At 40.0% G+C, this 20,385-nt stretch overlaps 1 protein-coding gene across 1 annotated transcript in view; it reads left to right on the plus strand.

The window, feature by feature from the left end:
* UNC5D (unc-5 netrin receptor D) overlaps nucleotides 1-20,385 on the plus strand; it is a 540,317-nt gene that overhangs the window by 319,012 nt on the left and 200,920 nt on the right. The window contains exon 3 of the mRNA XM_041751170.1: nucleotides 726-869. Within this exon, the coding sequence (XP_041607104.1) occupies nucleotides 726-869 (144 nt within the window). The remainder of the gene's footprint in view (nucleotides 1-725; nucleotides 870-20,385) is intronic.

Raw genomic sequence — 20,385 nt, forward strand, 5'->3', positions numbered from 1 at the left:
AAGAGGATGCAAAGTAATTAATAATAATAATAAACTACACTAAGAGGTGACTCTCTTAGTTTTATCTTCTTTTGAAGATGTAGCCTTAGCTCCTGTAAGAGCCTCTCCTTTCTCTCCTCCCACACGGCCACTGTTATGGGGCCTTCCCGGGCTCTCTTGTCAGGGGTTTGAGACTTACGTAGTTCAACATGTCTGCACTGCATTTGTTGTCTGAGGCTCCTGAAGCCGAAACTTGGTCCTTCCTTGGTTTCCCTGCCTGTTCACACACGTTCCCTGTTTCCTCTTTCTCCTAAGCCACACTGCTAGACCCTTTGCCCACTGTCAAACCCAGGGACACGGCCATTTAGAGCCACCTGGCATAACATCTCTGGAGTCCATGTGTTGAGACCTCCTTAGCGTCTAGAATCCTAGAAGTTAATTGTGATCCTACATTCCTCACAGGTTTTACACCAAGAATGACAAAGAAAAAGCACTAATCAAGGTACTCTGGAAATTCTGATATTGTATTGGAGCCACATTTGGTTGGTAATACTTGACACTCATTCTTTCCAGCCTACTCAGCTGTTGGAATTTAATTAGCAGCAATGTATTATTGTCAGAGTAATTAAAACCTTGCCTTGATTAAAAACCGAATTGTTTAATTAACAAGAAAAGGTTTGGCTATCCTTAACTTTCTGTTTGAAAAATACAGCAGCCTCAGTGGATTTGCTCTGTCTCCCCATCAGGCTTGAAGGTCCGGGAGGTGTTTATCAACGTTACCAGGCAGCAGGTGGAGGACTTCCACGGGCCAGAGGACTACTGGTGCCAGTGTGTGGCATGGAGCCACCTGGGGACCTCCAAAAGCAGGAAGGCCTCCGTGCGCATAGCTTGTGAGTACATTCTGGGTTGTGGGTCTTGTCCGGTGGGAACACGGGCCAGAGATCAGTGGAGTTGAAGGGGGGCTCTAGATGTGCCAGGTGCTTCTGCAGAATAGAGATTAGAGGATATCGAGCACTATCACAACTATCTCTCTCTCTACTAAATTTACTCTTTTAGAGTTGTATTTTGAATGTGCGATAATTTCCTCTGGAGTACAATCAGCAAATCAGTTAGGCTAAGAGATTCTGCAGATTGTCAGAGCGCAGGTGTCTCAACAATGCCCTGAAAGTCGGTTCCTGAGAGAAAGAAACCCATGTAAGTGGGTTCTGCTGTTCGTTATCAATGACCAGGTTCAAGGGGCATTGCTGGAAAAAGGTGAGCAGTGATGGTTTACTGCACTTTCCAGCAAATCTGCAAAAATAAGACATTAAAGATTAAGGGATTTTTATAGCCTACTACTAAACCTCTTGCATCTGAATCTTAAAACATGGAAATGGGTTTTAAAACTGCATGTGTTTGACCCGCATGGAACTCCAAAGAAGCAAAAAAAGGAAGGAAAAAAAAAAGACACTTGGGGGGAAAAAAAAGAAGCAGGAAATTGCTTTTCAGGAGAGTCCAAGATGTCTTCATCATATTTCAGCATCAGTGCTTTTATCATCTCAAACATATTTAGAAGTACAGAAACTTCCTTTCTCCTTCCTTAAAATGTCTTCATTCCTCTACCCCCATTATCCCATCCCAATGGGTCCCCATAAAACCTCCTTGGTGAGCCCAGGGGTGTAAAAGCTCCTCCAGAAAGAAATTGAGAGAAGGAGGGCAGAGTTGGTTATTGTTGTTTTATTCAAATGCTGCCTTTTGAGAGTGCCATAAAGAATACAGGGCAAGGGGGATTTATTTGAGGACTCAAGGAATTCATAGCAGATGTCGATGGTTTAGGGATTGAGAATAGGAATGAATTGCTATTTGCAGAGACATTTATGTTTCTTGGGAAATGAAATCTTCTTCTCAAAATATGCGTTTCACCTTCACTATACTGGCAATTTGGGAGGCCCTTTCCTGAATGTGGACTGGGCCCTAGTAGACCAAGGAGAAGAGGTCATTTTGTCAGCTGTGCTTTTGATATGAGAGCCATTGGAAACTGTTTCCCCATAGTTATTTAGTTGATTTTAGCCAACAAATACTTTATGACTCAAAGTAGCAGGTCCGCTGAGAGAGGGAGTATGTTGGATTCTACTCTTCCATAACACAGCCAGTTCTGTGATCCCCACATGGCTTCAGTGAGGCTAATCAGGGTATTTGACCCTGGTCAGGGTGAAGCAGATGATGTTACAGGTTCTCTCTCTGAAAAAAAAAAAAAAAGAGAGAGAGAGAGAGAGAGAGAGGGATTGGCCAAACAGCAGCACAGGGGTTTTCAGCATGCCCTCCCTCAGTCTATGGTTTCTCCACATCACTTTTCCCGTTCCTTACCTTCCTCCGTGTCTCTGAGGCCCATGTGGCCTCTTCTGTAATTTACTATAAATATCATCTCACTAATCTGTCACCTCCAGTCTCTCTCACCTCCATACTTGTCCCCTTAATTTCTGATAGTCACCTGCTTGCTGGAAAGCTCCAGGGGTTTTCCCCTGGCTCACAGAGTTTGGCAAAGAATGGCTCCAACCCACCTTTGTTCATTTTCCATAACCTTTGATCATGTACACTAGATGTTTCCAGGCACTTGACATATCACCCTCACTCCTCACTCTCACTCTCACTCCCCTGATGTAGGCCTTGGCTCCTGGAATTTCATTTTACCATGTATATCACGGTGGTTAAGAAGCCAGGCACTGCATTCCTCTTGGTTTCCAGTTCCACTACTTAGTTTTATGATGGTGCACACGTTATTCATCTCTCTGTGCCTTAATGTCTCCAATGATAAAAGGGTGCCTACTTCGTAGAGTTATTGCAAGAGTCATAGGTATCAATAACTAGAAAGTGTTTGAAACTCTACCTGGCACAGAGTTAGCCCTTACCAATTATTAGCTTTTGGTTTATGACATACTTGAGCCCTCCTACTCCTCGGTAGGTGTGTTAATACTTAGCAAAGCCAATTGTACTGGGTTACATGGTAGTGCCTTAGCAAATGTTCTGCAGATTATGGCTATATGGACTCTAAAAAAAATCCATTCTAGGGCAGCCCTAGGATTCAGCTCTCCCAGGCATGATAGGATCAAAGAATGTTACAAATGGAAAACCCTTTTTTATCATTTCCTGCCTTTTTAGAATCATCTGACACTTTTGTGGTAATAATTTCACCAATCTGTTCAAGAATTTAAAAAATCATTTTATCATTCTTGTATATGGTATGCTCATGTGAATATGATAAGCGTGTTATTTTTAAATTTAAAATGATCATTAAAACTTGTATCATGCAATTAATGCAATCTCCTATATTTAAACATATTTTTAATTTTTTTCCTATGTATCAAATGACAGGTCCTTTAATTTATTTAAAATTATTTATGCAAGTCAAGACATGATTTGTCATTAAATATTGCATTTGACTTGGGGACCAATGTGCATTAAAATGTAAATTGAAATTTAACTATGTTTAATGACATCAAAAGTGGAGGGAAAAACCTGCCTTCAGGACCTTGCTTGAAATTTTTTTCATTTGCTCGTAGGGGGAAAAAAAGGCTCGCTCTCTCTGTCTCTTTTTTTTTAATAACTTTCATGTTTTGTTGAAATAAGATTTCTGGCTGCTATTTGCAAGTACTTCCCAGCAAATAACACATTGCACATGAGGATAGTCTTTATTCCCAATAAATGAAAAGCCAAATTGGATATAATTGTCTCTATGTTTCTTCTTTTTAAGATTGGTTTTTGAAGTAGTAAAGACATCTTAATGTGCTAAATAAGGATTTTGATAGATGAATGTAGCTTATGAATCTGATGACAATTGTCTTGAGGGGACTTTGCAAAATTAGTATCATTTTTATATTATTCATTAAATTATTGTAGTTCAACATCAGAGCTCCGTATGCTTTCTACATTTAGCAGATGATGCACTAAGAATTTAGCAATTTGGAAAATACAGCAAGCAAAACCTTCATGGCAGTTGGGGCACTCAGCCAAGGGATGTATTGACTGGAGTTTCTTGACGTGATCGTATTAGGTATTCTCTGCAAGAATATCAGGAAGCTCACTGGCATGATATCACTTAGATATTCGATTTTAAAAGGAAACAGGATAAATGCAATTATTTTATGTATTTAACTTGTATTTTTATTGACATGGACCCACCTGGGTTATCAGTTAAACCTGCAGATTCCTGGCTTCCACTCCAGGCCTGTTGGATCAGATTCTGGAGGAGGGAACAGAGAATCTTTGTTTGCATGAAGTTACCCAGGTGATTCTATAATCAGGTAACCTTGGGACATCCTGCTCAGAGACAGTGGTTCTCAAACTTGAACATACATAAAAATCCATCAGGATCCAATTAAAATACAGGCAGTTTCAACTAAAATGACTCAGCAAGTCCAGTCCAAGGTCCGAGATTCTATTATTTGTAAGAGTTCCTAGATGATGCTGCCAGTAGGTCCATGGGCCATAGTCTGAGTAGCAGGATCCTAAAAAGAAACCTTTATGAAGCACTATTTGGGAAATGTTGATTTAACCCATTTATCCAACTACATCATGTAAGAGCTGAGTAAGAGATGTTCAAAAGGGTTAAGTGGCTTCACCCAAGGTCACCTAGCAGATGGCGGACATGTTGGAGTCAGAGGGATATTAACACCCTTTCACCCCCTCCTCTGTGCTCTAGCTACTAAGCCCTGTTGATCCCTTTTTATCAAATGGAATTTGAGAACCATCATAGCAAGAAGAGTTCATGTGCATTTAAGTGTTTCCTGGAGGAAGCAGTGATTACTTTTCCATTCTATTGCTGAGTAGATTCCTCCTCATGGTAGAGTTATTGCATTTATTGAATATATTTCAATGCATCTAAGTTGTATGTATTATACACACACACACATGTACACAGACATGTACATACATGAAGTCATAACACATTGCTGCCTTACCATTGAGAAATCACTACGGGCTTTGTTTTAGTAGCCAAAGTGCCTGTCATTTTAAACTATTGTATTTTCCTTAATAATTCTACATGGTGTCAGGGAGATGTTGGCCGCCTTCCAAACGCCTGGAGCTGGAAATAGCTGAGGCCCTATTTCAAAAGTGATTTTCTAAACATAAAAATAAATAAATAAAGCCACCCCCTACCCGCCCCTCCCCCCACACACACACGCCCCCCCCCCCCCCCACCAGGTTGGCAGAAGCCCGCCTCCAGGGAGGAGCTCCCATGGGCCTTCTCTCGTTTGTCTGATCCAATCCAGCTGGAGATAGTCGGGCCACTGTGGCATCTGTTACTTCTGCTGCTGGATGGTTGTCAAAACTAGGAATATTCAATTATTCGTAGTTGTTTATTTTCATGTGTGAACATTTGGCTGCTTAGCTATTGCTTTTCTTTCCCATTTTTCTCCCTCTTCTTCATCTGCTTACAAAATGTTTTGCCTTTATCATTAACCCTTCGTCGGTCGATTGCTGCTTGAGACTTGGGCCTTATTTCGAATATAAGAGCTGGGGCTGAAAAGAAGGGAAACCTGTGTCTGTTATAGTCACACAGCAAGTTGGCCCTTAGAATGAAACACAGCAGGAAACGGCGGTTTTGTTGATTTTTAAGATCTATAAAATATACATCCTGAATATAATATAAATCGGCTGCTTCTTTGAGGCACTCCTAAAATACCGCTACAGTGATGCCAAGAACGAGTAGAGAGGTTAAAGGAGAACCTCATTTAAAAGCTATGAAACTCTCTACCTGATTTTATGGGCACACAGTAAAAACAGTATTATTTTTATTTGTTTCTTTTGGGGGAGTGGTGGTTTCTTTTTGGTAAACATAGAAGAAAGATATTCAATTAAACCTCAATTATGGAACTCAGCTTCATAGCTCTGATAATTTCACCGGTTAAAAACTGTCAGTGACCCCCTCCTGACAGCACGTTAGATATAGGAATAAATATAGGCACATCTGCCTGATATTCAAATGCAGCCTTAACCTACATTTCTAGCCTTATCTTCCACCACAAGTCATGCAAGTGTGCTGAGCTCCCACTAAGTTAGCACAGCTCAGATTCTGGGACATGAGACCCACTTTTCCCCTCTGTGTTGTGCTCATATTGTTTCTCATCCCTGGAACAGCATATTTTCAGCCCCACTTTGCACTCTTACCTCTTTCCACCTAATTTTTACATCCAACGCCCATCTTGTATGCTGTCTCCTCTATGAAACCCATTTAATAAATCCCTTAATGCTAATTGACCTCAGTACCTGACATATCTACTGAGCCATTGACAAAGATACTCCCCCTGTAGCATCTTCAGCTTCAAAATTGACAGGATCTAAATATCCATCCTTGAGTTCTCATAGCACTTATTTAGAACTTATCCCATGATACTTATTATAGTTTGGCCAGAATCATAGTAATTTTGAAGTTATTGTGTGGGATCGATTTCCCTTCTTAGAATGTAACCTACTTTAAGATTCAATTGTATTACCCTCACTGTCTTGACCTTTGAGCCTACTGCAGAGACTGATCTATAACATCGCTTGTATTAGGAATGTTTGGTTTAAAAAGGCAACTTCATCAATGCCCGATACAATTCTCTGAAACTTCCACTGGTTGGTAGTTTGTCGTGATTGTACCCTGGTACTAACATGGCATCTGGCTTTTTAGCGAATCCATAGCTCAGCAGGACATTATTATGAGGATCATATCTGTCCTCCCTGCCTTGTGTACTACTCCTGCTAATCTTTACGGCCATAAAGAAAGGGTCAAAAGGGATTTGGGAGTAGGTGAATCATTACAACTATACAACTCTGTGATACACAGTGTATGGCTCTGAAAGAGGCCAAGGCTGACAGCGCTGCATGCACTTTTCTGTTCCTCTCTTTTCAGAACAATGAATTTGCTCACAGGTTATGGGAAGAAATTGTTAAGACCCCTCAGTACTTGGTAGAAATTGCACAAAAGCTCCAAACTCTCTTTTCTCTCTTCATGGAAGAATGTGGCCTAAGTGAAGAGAAAATATTATTTTACTCTGCCAAAGGTCGAGCCTTTCCTTTAGACTGAAATTAATTTACAGTTGATCCTTTGACAACATGGGAATTAGGGGTGCTGACCCCCTCCCCTGCAGTAAAAAAAATCCTCTTTATGACTTTTGACTCCCAGTAACACAACTGCTAATAGCCTACTGTTGACTAGAAGCCTTACATATAATGAAATCGATTAACAGATATTTTGTACATTGTGTGTATTATATCTGGATTCTTACAGTTAAAGCAAGCTAGGGAAAAGGAAATATTTTTAACAAAATCATAAGGAAGAAAAAAATATATTTATAGTGCTGTATTGTGTGTATAGAAAAAATCCACACATAAGTGGACCTGTGCAATTCAAACCTGTATTGTCCAAGGATCAATTGTATGTGAGTATTATTGAAGATATGAGAGTCTGTGCATCTGGATGAAGCTAGGCACTGTGTAGGAACATCTAGCCACGGACAGGAATGGGGGTTGAAATGCAGCCTGCACCCCACCAGCCAGGAAGCATATCTGGAACACGGTTTCCAATCACCTGAAGGCAGGGCCTGGTTTTTCTTAACCCAGAGGTGATTTTATTCAAGCCTTTGTTCATGTGTGTCTAAGTTACACAAAGGTGCCACATAAGCTTGTGGCAACAGGACTAAGTACTTAATTTTGTGGGACTGAGTGCAAAATGACAGTGTGGGGCCCCTTTTACAAAAAATAACAATTTGGGACGGCTGGGTGGCTCAGTGGTTGAGTGTCTGCCTTCGGCTCAGGTCGTGATCCCGGGTTCTGGGATCGAGTCCCACATCGGGCTCCCTGCGAAGAGCCTACTTCTCCCTCTGTCTATGTCTCTGCCTCTCTCTGTGTGTCTCTCGTGAAGAAATAAGATCTTAAACACACACACACACACACACACACACACACAACAAAAAACAAAACAAAACAAAACAAAAACACAAAAATTAAGGGTTTTAAGCCATCCACATGAAAGCATTCAGTCAAGTATGGGGCCCCGGGCAACCCACTGGCCCCATGCCCACGAAGCTGGCTTTCAGTGGCAGTAATGTGATGATGGTTCAGGAATCATTTTGTAGATGTAATGTTTATATAAAAAGGGAATAACTGCCCTAGAAAGATCCAGGGACTCATTCGAACTGATTACACATAGAATTGGGAACAGGATTATTCTGTTTTACTCCAAAGCCAGAGGCAGCATCATAGGATCTAAGTTTTAAAATACATGTTTGGTGTTAACTAAAAATGCATGGCATTCTTCTTTGGTCCTGTTTTCCTGTAGACTATGCACGGGCCAGAAGGAGGTATGTGTTGGGTCGGTATTCTCTAGAAGGAATTACTACATTAGGTGAGTAAAGGGTGCATTTAAAGGGGTTTTTACATTTTTTTTTCTGTTCTGACATAATTTCAGATTTCAAAAAAGTTACAGTAGAATACAAAGAATTCCCCTAAGTCTTTTACTGAGAATCTTTTTTTTTTTAAGAGATTTTATTTATTTATTTGACAGAGGGAGAGAGAGAGAGAGAGCGCGTGAGAGAGCGCACAAGCAGGGGGAGCTGCAGGTGGAGGGAGAGGGAGAAGCAGCCTCCCCGAGAGGTGGGGAGCCTGACACAGGGCTCAATCCCAGGACCCTGGGATCGTGACCTGAGCCAAAGACAGACCCTTCACCGACTGAGCCACCCAGGCATGTCTTTTACTGAGAATCTTGAAATGTTAACATTTTACCACATTTGCTTTGGTGTTCTCTTTCTGTGTCCATACATGTTTTTGTACATAGACTATCATTTTTTTCTTACGTGTTCAAGATTAAACTGCAGACATGATGCCCCCTTTCCCTTAAATACGTCATCATGTAGGTTTTTGAAGAGCAAAGATATTTTCTGACATAATGAGCAGTCTAATTATGAAGAATAATTGTATATAGTGTAATTATGGAGAAATTAACAGGGATATAATACTATTATCTAATCCTGAGACCTTATTCATAGTTGTTCAGTAACATCCTTTCAAACAATAACAAAGATCCTAGATGACAGGTTGCATTCAGTTGAAAGGTCACTTTATCTTTCTTTAATGCAGATGATTCCTCAGTCTTCCTCTGTCATTCATGACACTGAGTGAAGTATCAATGTCAGTTATTTTGTAAAATGCCCCTCAATTTGAACTTAGTCAAGAGGAAGTATCCGCCAACTAGAAAGGACTCCCGCTGGCCAAATCTGGGACAATTTGAATATCAAAGTAATTGGTAATGACCGATTATAACTCAGTAAATAACTGAAAAAATCCATACTGGTATCTTGAAAAAATAACTGAATGAAGGCATAAATAAATAGGTGCAATGAGAGAGCACATCCTTAGAGTAGAGTAAATGGATAAATAAATGTAAAAGGAATGATGGAAATGGGAAATCATCATTTAGCACCATCATAATATTCATTGATTTAGACAAGTATCATGAATGCTCATACTAGAGGGTGAAAGTTTCAGGAATAACAGGATGTTGATATGATCTTAAAGTATCACTCCACAAGATACTTAATACTTACCAAGGGGAAATACATAGCTTTTCAGTGGGAAATCCTGCCATATACCATCTTAATCAAGTGTTGGCTGTTAACGTCACCAGCAATGGGAGCTGTCGGTAGTGTGTGTCTCCCAACGTGATGGACAGAGCAGACTGAATCACTTAGTGATGTGTCTTCCAAAAATGTCTAATGTATATTTAACCATAGGAGAACATTGGACAAACCTAAATTGAGGAATGTTTTACATAAGAGGTCATTTTTAACTTCACATGTCTCTCAAAATGCCAGCCAGCCCTGTGTGTAACACTGCAGGGATGTTCTGGTAATAGAAGGAGCCTCAGGATAGACATGCTATATCTCTCCGCCGCATCAGGTATATTCCTCCTTTAGGTCAATCAAAGACAAACATGGGTACAAGGGGTAGAAGGCAAAATTTTCTTAAATTGTGAAGATGGAACTTGAATTTTTAAAGCCATTTTGTGCATGTCACATCTTTTGAGGCTCCACCCATAAATGCAGCGGAGATATAAATTTGTTCTCCTCTGCCAGTAGGGGCACTTCAGTAGAAAATGTGAGAAATACTGAACAATAAGAGATCGTGATTCTCTGAACATAGTAGAATGGTTTATATAGAATTGATAAAAATTGTGCTACTTTGGCTTCATTTGTGCGCACAATGGAGTACTACATCCACCTTTAAGGTGGGAATTACTAGTTAGTAGCATGACTTTACAACATAACCTACTATGGAAGACTAATTTAATGCTATCACTAAGCTCAGAGTCCTCAAAGATTAACAAAGTTTTATTTTTATTTTGCTTAACAGCTGTTTGCATTAACTGTCAGAAGGTATCTTTAGTAGAGAAGATGAGGGATGAACTAAAATCTGTATCTCTTCTCCGATACACTGATTTGTTTACAGAAATGGTCATTTTCTAGGGAAATTTAAGGTTTACTTTTACCACAAGAATAGTAGACAGGAGGTGCTAAAAAGGTGGTGGGCATATTTTTGCAAATTCTTCTTGGTCACATAAGGGTCAGTAAAAAGTAGCACAAAGGAATATTATTTGAGGAATTTTTTTCAACTTCCATAGAAGGTTATGTTGTAAAGTCTTCCTACTATGGAAGTTGAAAAAAAAAATGTAAACACTTCAGTGTATCAGAGAAGAGGATACAGATTTTAGTTCATCCCTCATCTTCTCTACTAAAGATACCTTCTGACAGTTAATGCAAACAGCTGTTAAGCAAAACAAAAATAAAACTTTGTTAATCTTTGAGGACTCTAAGCTTAGTGAGAGCATTAAATTAGTCTTGCTCCAGATGCCCAGAGCCAGAATCCCTGGGAGTAGGGCCCAAGTTTGCTTTTTGATGACTTTTGCTGTCTTGTCTTCTCTCACTGCCCACAACACAGTTTCTTGTGCAGGTTTCTTTCTCTTCCCACCTCTAAATATGTAGTTCTCTAGACCTCCCTCTGGAAACCTCTTCCCTCCTCAAGCCACAGACTCTCCCCAGGTGAAATCTTTTCCTCCATGGCTTCGGGTCCTGTCTGTTGAGTGTCAGTGACTCTCAGCCCTAACCTTCCACTTCATCCCTTGACTTCTTTACTCACTGCCCACCTGGTATTTCCTTGATATCTAGGAGATATCTTAAATGTAATATATGCCCAAGAAAATTCTCTTGGTTTTCAGTCTGTCAACAATGCTGCAAATCTGTGTTCATTCTCTGGTCTTTCCTTGTTCAGTAGCAGTCCCTGCAGTGCTTCTGACAAGACCTGGATGTCTTCTTGACTCCTCTCTTTCTTCCAGCCACGTCCCAACAGCAGCAGCTCTATCTCCAAAACCCACCTTGAATCCACCACCTTCTCTCCATCGGTGCTGACAATTGTTTTTCTGTTTTTAAAGATTTTATTTATTTATTTATTTATTTATTTATTTATTTATTTATTTATTTCTGAGAGAGAGAGAGAGAGAGACAAGCAGAGACATAGGCAGAGGGAGAAGCAGGCTCCATGCAGGAAGCCCATTGATGGACCCGACCCCGGGACTCAACCCCGGGACTCCACCCCGGGACTCCAGGACCACGCCCTGGGCCGAAGGCAGGCACTAAACCGCTGAGCCATCCAGGGATGCCCCTGGTGCTGACAATTGTTACTCCATTACCCTAATCATCTCTTCCCTGCTTCCACTCTTAACATCTTAAAATCCATTCTCCATACTGAAGCCAAAATGCATATTTAAAAAAAAAAAAAAAAACGTCAACAACAACCCAGATCACATTGTCCCATGACTGTGCTTCTCCTGCTGGCTTTCCAAATGCTGTTTGGGACCCATAAGAATTAACAAGCCCTTCTCGTGTTCTCTTACACCACAATGCTTCCCTTCATTGTTCCAGCTCCTGTGACTGTGTTTCTTCTTCAGATACCCATGATTGTCCCTATTTTAGAGCCTTTTTGTGAAAACACCCCTCCAGACCTCCAAGTGGTTGATTCTTTCTTGTCAACTTTCAGCCCATCTGCATTATTTCTTAGGTCTCTTTATAAGACTTAATGTAAACCATGGCTTTTGCTACCAAAAATGTGAACAACTTCAGGCTAATGTGATCTCTTAGATCCTCCTTGTTCCAGCAAGATGGATTTAAAGTAAAGCAGAATGCCGTTTTCCTTCCTCTCATTTGGTTGCCACATGGGGCCAAGCAGGAGACAAGGGTGCTAGATGTTTGCTGGTATAGTCCACTGTTTATATGCTCAAGACACTGGCCACATCCTGTCCTGATCGACCTTCCTGGCCTGGAGGAGACCTGGAGTAGGGAAGAATCAGAAAGCTTAACAAGGCAGATTAAAAAAAAATAATTATATATATATACACACATATATATATATTCTTCCTACTGCTGGGGTGGCTTTTTCTTTTGGACTCTCTTCCCCCTACCCTTTATTCTCTATCCATCCCCCATCTCAGCACTACTAGTACTGAATTATAATGAGATGGTGGGTATGGAATGCTTCAGGTTATTTTTAGTTCATTTCTTTTAAACCGCATTGCTCGTTTACATCCTTCTATTCTTCTGTGGAGAGCTGTGAGGGCACCAGGACAGTCAGGAATGATTCTTTATTGTCTTTGTTGTCCTTAAAACTCAGTTTCATCAACCCTGGAGCTTGTGTTGCATTGGAACCCTCATCAGGATGCTGAGCTATGGATGAGCAGCTCGTAGTGGGGTGGGGCTTAAGCCACAAAGTGGATGGGGAGCCCTGACAGGACAAAGATGAGCAGTGTGACCTTTCTTTATACTTCTTCAGAGCTGGGCAGCCCCATCTAGTCAATGATTCCGGGGTCTGCACATTTTTTTTTCCCTCCATCAAAAGCACTTTGGTTTGGTGTCTCCTTCTGCATTCATCTAAGACTCATTGTCCCCATTAGCACAGCAGGTAGGGCAATTGTATTCTCAAATTCATAGGATGTGGAGCTTATGGGTACATTGTCCCGGGAGTGTTCAACGGAACATGATGTAAAGATAACAATATGTGAGTTACTAGCTTTATTTTAACTTGATTTAATGCCTTAAAAACAAGGGGAGCAGAGAATTTCTATATTTTCACTTAATAACATTTTCCTATTGAAGCTTGTGAAAATTTGCTAGTGAGGTCAAACCTCAGCTGTCATCTGGGAGCCAAACCTATTATTATTGATACACAGAAAGTGTCTTTTATGGAACTTAGAGTCAAAGCAAACCTTAGAAATCCTTCTGTAGGCACAGTTCCCCTGTATGGAGTCCTACCCATATTTCTTTGCAGAGGGAAGTGGTGTTGATAAGCCTAGGTAGCCACGCTGTGTCCCTCAGAGGCCTGCTATCACGTCCATTGGGCCAAGAATGTACACTACTTTCGCTGCATGTGAGTAAATTCAGTACAAGAGACCCTCTCGAGAAAGATTAAAGTGATTATGTATTTCTAGATTCTTGCTTTTCCAAGTATGGCTTGATCTTAAAAGAGAATCAGTAGTTGGCAGAGGCAACAGAAAGGGGCAGACATAAGAAGACCCAAGTGAGTGTGAGCAACAGATAAGCAGAGGCCATTAAGATAGTAGAGCAAGAGGCAATTGGTTAGGAGGTGCAGAAGTGATGGAGGCCACATCCATGCTAAGAGAATTATGCAGTCACCCAGTAAATAGGATTTCACTGGATCTCTTCATCCTCTTGTCTGGCCGTGCTACAGTCTCTCTTAGGACCTGCTTGTTTGTGGTGCTCTTTCTTTCAAGTCTGGTTTGTGGTTTTTCTTGGTTTCCAATCAGTCCTGGATTCAAAATTAAGATTCTTGTCCATCTAATTTTCAATAAATGCTCAATTTTTATATGGAATCTGAATGAGTTTTGCATCTTTATAAACAAAATGCAGTGGAATGTATTGACTTGGGGATCACTCAATAGACAGCAGGTTAAATTCGTGCTCAAAGCAGTTTGTAAAACTGCAGCTGTTTATCCCTACCATAATCAGTCCCTACTGCTGAATGCTGCCTTTGCAACACCATTGGTGCCTGATAAACTATGCTACTTAGTGTGCAAGGGCTAGTGACACACAGGACTAGTTATAAAATTATTTATTGGTAACGGCAATTGAACAGCAGAGGGATTGCAGAACACAGGGTATCTAGCAAAGCCCCAGAGTTTTTCTGTGGCCCTGAAAAACAGCCTGGAGGAGTCTCTGAATGACAGGACCCCTGTTATCAGCCAAATGCTTTATTGTCCCAATAAACAGAGGCGGCTCATTGCTTGGCACCAGTGTAGGATTCGGGGCTAATGCAGAGAGGCCCATGCAATGCAACTATGGTCAAAGGTGTCCCTCCTTCACTATTGATGTGAGATTTACTCAGCAGGAGGCAAATCTACAATATTTACAGATTTTAGGAAAGATATACATACATGTAGAATTGCATTTTAGCACCAATAGTCTTTCAAGGGCATATAGCAAAACAACTAAAAGATCCAAAGTGAAGACACGAAATAAAAGATAGGAACCGCTCTGCATCAATATGGATCAGTGGTCAAGAAATGTGCAGAATTCATAGATCTCAGCAAGGCAGAGGGCTTAAGCCAGGCTGGCAAAGAAAGCATATACAGAGGAAGGAATTGACCTGACAGGAAGCCTTTTATATGCTTCCTCTGGGAAATGGGGTTAGTAGCTGACTTCTCAGGCCATAACCATCCAGGGCTGGAGGATTAACGCAGAACCAAATGGGGGCACCAGGCCTTGACTTTCATTTTGCTGGCATCCATCTGTTCTGCATTTGAACCAGCCCTTTTATTCCAACAAACGATCTGTATTTGGCTAAGTTACAAATTCCTTTTATGTATGACAAATGGGGTTTGTTGTTCCTTCCGAAAAATATGGGTGGGAGAGATTCAGAGCTGATTTGCATACCAGTGTCGTTGGACACTAATGGGACATTGTACCATCCTCCTGCAATCTTAACAAATGACTATGACTATGACTATTAAAAAAAATGACTATGATTTTTCACTGGCTGATTTGGTTTGAATGAGTAAATTATTTTTATTTCATTGCATTAACTGCCAGAACATTGAATGAGCCGATAACTCCCTGGTGTTGCTGAGCCGCAAAGAACTATTATTCGGAATTGAATTTTTATTGATTTTCTTGTGCTACAATGACTTTTCTAACATAGTAGCATGAAAGGAAAATGAGAAAAAGGCCAAGTAGGGCATAGGGTGAGGAAGGGGAGTCTGCTGCTTCCCATGGCCTCGCCCCAGATGGACTGCTTATTGGCAGGCACTGCTGACTCGAGATGATCTTGGTGCTGATTAGATGATTTACAGCTTAGCCAAATACCTGGCTTCATCACCTTGCCCTCCTCTTCCCTTCTGCTGTCTTTGTTTCCAGTCACTTTGAGCCTTGTTGGCATTCTGCTGTGAAACTGAGCAGGGCAGTGGGGTGAAGAAGGAGCAGAAGTAGACAGGAGACTGCTCCACATTGGTCAGTGCTGATGTTGTTAGCATCGTTAATGTGCGTTCACTCACACATATACATGAGGATAATGAACAAGTGTTACTTGAACATCATCATAGTACATTTATCTCATCATGTTTTTGCTTTTTCTAGTCATCTTAACTATTGGGACCTAGTTGCATATACGTTTATAATCATTCACATGAGATGAAATGGAAACTCATTCATTCATTCATTCATTCATTCAACGAATATTTATTGAGTGCCTTCTGTACACCCTTCCAGGTACTAGAAGCAAGTCAGTGAACAAAACAAATGAAAAATTTTGTCCTCAGGCACAGATTCCTATGAGTCAAATTTTAAAACAATATTTTGGAATTCACGAAAGATTGAAAATACAGTCCTTCTTACTTCCTTCTCTAATAGACATCATAGGGGTGAAACTTGCTACGATAAAATGAAACAAAATGTCCTTCTTCCCTGGTTTCTGATTCACTCTGATTTAGCAAATCAGAGAATCTTGACAATTCCTAGGAAAGAGTGGCTTTTCTTGGACATTATTTTTTTTTCTGGCTATAAAAATAATCCATGTTCATTACAGAAATCTTAGAAAATGCAGAAACAAATGAAGGAGAGAATTAATACACCCATACTCATCCAGCAGCAAATCTTTGACATACTGAATTATTTCTCTTCAGGGTTTTTCTTATAACCTATATAGTAATCCCACACCAGTTGCTATTTTAAAATTTTAAAACCTTCAATCGTGATGTGTATGTATGCAGTTTGGTTCAGTTCCCTTATACAAAATAATGTGAAAATTATTATTTCTCTTCTTCCCAGAGACCATGTGAGCATGATTGTGAGCGAGATCAGAAGGTGGAAATCTATTTATATTCCACCCTCTCAATATGTATGAATAGAAGACCAAGTCTAATAAAAGAGTGTCCTTATGTGATGTGATAACTTATGGAAAGAGAGGTAGCTAGGCGGGCATTTGCAGAGACTTGCAAGAAAGAAACGAGTGCATCTATATGCAAAAAACAAAAAATTATTTTAAGCCAGTAAAAGCCTGATTGAAACAGTAAAAGTGGTACAGTATGTATTATGTAGGCTGGGTGGTGCTCTACCTCTGCTTACCTATAACATTCTCTGAGAAGCTTTCCTGGAATCACTAGATTAAGGTAGGTCCCCCTGTAGTAGATTCTTACAGAACTTTCTGCTTCTCTATCTCATCATTCGTGTACACATCTTAATTTCTTGTTTAATGTCTGTTCTCTCTGCTAGCATATATGCTGTGGGAGGGCTGAAATGGTGTGTATCAAGTTCAATGACGCACCCACTGCCTGGCATAGTGTCTAGCCTATGGTCCACAGCAAGAATGAATGAAGGAGACTATTGCATGTGTACTGAAAACCTGAAGGTAAATTAGGAGGCCTACCTATCCAAGCAGGTTTTTTTTTTAAAGATTTTATTTATTTATTCATGATGGACACACAGAGAGAGAGAGAGAGAGGAGAGAGAGAGAGAGAGAGAGGCAGAGACACAGGCAGAGGGGAAGCAGGCTCCATGCAGGGAGCCCGATGGGACTCCAGGATCATGCCCTGGGCCAAAGGCAGGCGCTAAACCACTGAGCCATCCAGGAATCCCCCCCAAGCAGGTTTTTAATGCAGATGTACCTACTTTTATTTGAAAATAGATGCATTCTATAAAAATATAGTCATTACATTTCAAGGAGGCCAGCGCTCATATATTAGAAAATATATATAAAAGATAGAGACCATTCACTCCATTCTGTTTTATCTCATGTAGCAATTTATTCAAACATTTACTTGTCATTTAAAATATTCTTTGGGCTTTTTAATGTATGCTTACTATTCTGTTATGTGACTGTGCCAAAAGATATTAACCATTATTGTAGTATTGTCTGCTTGTTTATTTATTTATTTACTTGAAGATTTCATCTATTTGTGTGTGTGTGTGTGTGTGTGTGTGTGAGAGAGAGAGAGAAAGAGAGAGAGAGAGAGAGAGAGAGAGAGAGAGCACCAGAAGGGGAAGTGGCAGAGGGAGAAGCAGATGCCCTGCTGAGCAGGGAGTCTGATAGGATCCTGGGACTCTGGGATCATGGGATCATGATCTGAGCAGAAGGCAGATGTTTAACTGACTGAGCCACCCAGGTCCCCCCAGTGTAATTACATATTTTGATTGTTAGCAGTTAAGCATTATAAGTGATGATTTGAACAATCTTGCCATACCACATTTTTCTAGGTATTTCTCTCATCTTTTTCTTAGAAAATTTTAGAAGTAAATTTCTTGAATTATGTAAATGAACTCTTTTTAAAATTTTTTTTTAATTTTTTTTTAATTTATTTATGATAGTCACACAGAGAGAGAGAGGCAGAGACACAGGCAGAGGGAGAAGCAGGCTCCATGCACCGGGAGCCCGATGTGGGATTCGATCCCGGGTCTCCAGGATCGCGCCCTGGGCCAAAGGCAAGCGCCAAACCACTGCGCCACCCAGGGATCCCGTAAATGAACTCTTTTAAATAATAGCTTTATTAAGATATAATCCATGGTACCTTGCAACCAGTTGATCTATTTAAAGTCTATAGTTTATTAGTTTTTAGTTATGTTCTTAGAGTTGTACAACCATCATCAGAGTCTATGTTAGAATACTCCCATCACACCAGAAAATAAAACCATTCCCATTAATCGTGATATCCCCCCACCCCCCACCCCTCTCCCTGTAGTGCGAGGCAATCACTAATCTTTCCTGCTCTCTGGACTTGCCAATTTTCGACATTTCACATAAATGGAATCATCATACAATATGTGGTCTTTTTTTGTCTAGCTTCTTTCACTGAGCATATTATTTTCAGGATTCATCCATGTTGTAGTATGTACTTCAGTATTTTATTTCATTTTATTGCCAAATAACATCCCATGGTATGGATATACCACATATTTATTTATTCGTTAGAAAGTGAATGTAAAAATGAACTTGTAGAGTGATTTTGACACATCTTCTAGCTTGCTCTTCATGTTGACCCATTTTCACTTCATCTAGCTGTGTTGATGACTATCTAGCTTGCCACACTCTTTCTCTTTGAAAAAATTAATTTTACTTATTTATGTGAAAGAGAGAAAGAGAGCATGAGTAGAGGGAGGAACAGACTCCCTGCTGAGCAGGAAGCCTAACACCAGGCTCCATCCCAGGGCCCTGAGATCAGGACCTGAGCCAAAGGCAGATAGATGCTTAACTGACTGAGCCACCAGGCACCCCTCCACACTCTTTCTGACACCAGGGATTAGTATTTAATGAAACAAAACAAAGCCTGTTTGGAAAGTAAAGAGACCTATTGATGCTTTTTAAATGAGCCGTTCTTTAATAATTAGTGCTATAGGGCCTTCTAATTATCTTTATTCGTCAGTTACGTCTCTTCTTTTGTAAATTTTGTTTAAATACCCCTTTGCCATTTTATTACAGGATATTTATCTTTCCCACTTCGTTTTAAAAGTACCCTTTATGTATTACGGCTGTCAAACCTCTGCCTATAATGTTGCTTGTAACGTTTGAGATGAAACAATTTAATTTTAACAGTATCTACCAAACATTTTCTACCAAAACAATTATCTGCCAATCATTTCCTGCAGCATTCTTCCTTGAATTTTGTTTAGGAGGGCCTTTCCCCATCCTAAGATCCAATACGTATTTTATTACTGCTGTGGTTTTACCATATACTTAACTTTTCATTTGAGTCTCTTTGAAGAATGCTCTGAAATTTTATTACATATATATATGTATATATCTGATTTATGAAAAAGCCAGCGCCTTTTAATCATCACAGCTTTATACTAGGATTAGTAATATTTGTGACCTTTATTAGGCTGTGTTATGTACCCTGCTCTTGAAAGGATTTTATACATATTAACAATTAATGCGCAAACTATTTGTAATAGAAATTATTATCCTCATTTTACAGATGAGGAACCTGAGGCAGAGAGAGATAAAGATGCTTATCGAATCAAGGCTCTAGTAGGTGGCACACCCAGCATTCAGACAGATGCTCAGTCTCTAGCCCCACCCTCTTCAACACTGTACAGTCTCTCCTAGTGGAAGTCTGGGACAAATGACCTGAGAATTTAAACCCTTATCCTTAATTATCATGCATGGTTATAATGTGTTATGCATTTCTGTTTCCAGCATTCTTGGATACTTTCATGAATATTCCTTACTATATTATATAAACATTTTAGATGTTTTAGATGTAAACATTGTAAGGTGGTTTTTATTGGCCACTGCCAGATTTTTGGAAACCACAACTTTCAAATACTTAATCCCTTACTTTGAGCCTCATTTAAAAAGGTAATGTTTTCAGGAAGATATGCAGCTGATAATAATCTCTCTTGGCCCTGTTGTGTCTGAGATGATATTGTTAGTTTACTCACGTATAATTACTTGTTTGGGAACAAAATTTCAGTGCCCATGCTTTTTTCCCCTCAAAAATAGATAGATATGATTTTTTTTTTTTTTTTTTTTTTTTTTTATTTTATTTATTTATTTTTTTTAATTAACTTTTATTGGTGTTTAATTTACCAACATACAGAAAAACACCCAGTGCTCATCCCGTCAAGTGTCCACCTCAGTGCCCGTCACCCATTCCCCTCCAACACCCGCCCTCCTCCCCTTCCACCACCCCTAGTTCGTTTCCCCGAGTTAGGAGTCTTTATGTTCTGTCTCCCTTCCTGATATTTCCCAACATTTCTTTTCCCTTCCTTTATATTCCCTTTCACTATTATTCATATTCCCCAAATGAATGAGAACATACACTGTTTGTCCTTCTCCGATTGACTTATTTCACTCAGCATAATACCCTCCAGTTCCATCCACGTTGAAGCAAAT

The sequence above is a fragment of the Vulpes lagopus genome, chromosome 4, assembly GCF_018345385.1.
Source record: "Vulpes lagopus strain Blue_001 chromosome 4, ASM1834538v1, whole genome shotgun sequence".
Classification (NCBI taxonomy): Eukaryota; Metazoa; Chordata; class Mammalia; order Carnivora; family Canidae; genus Vulpes; species Vulpes lagopus.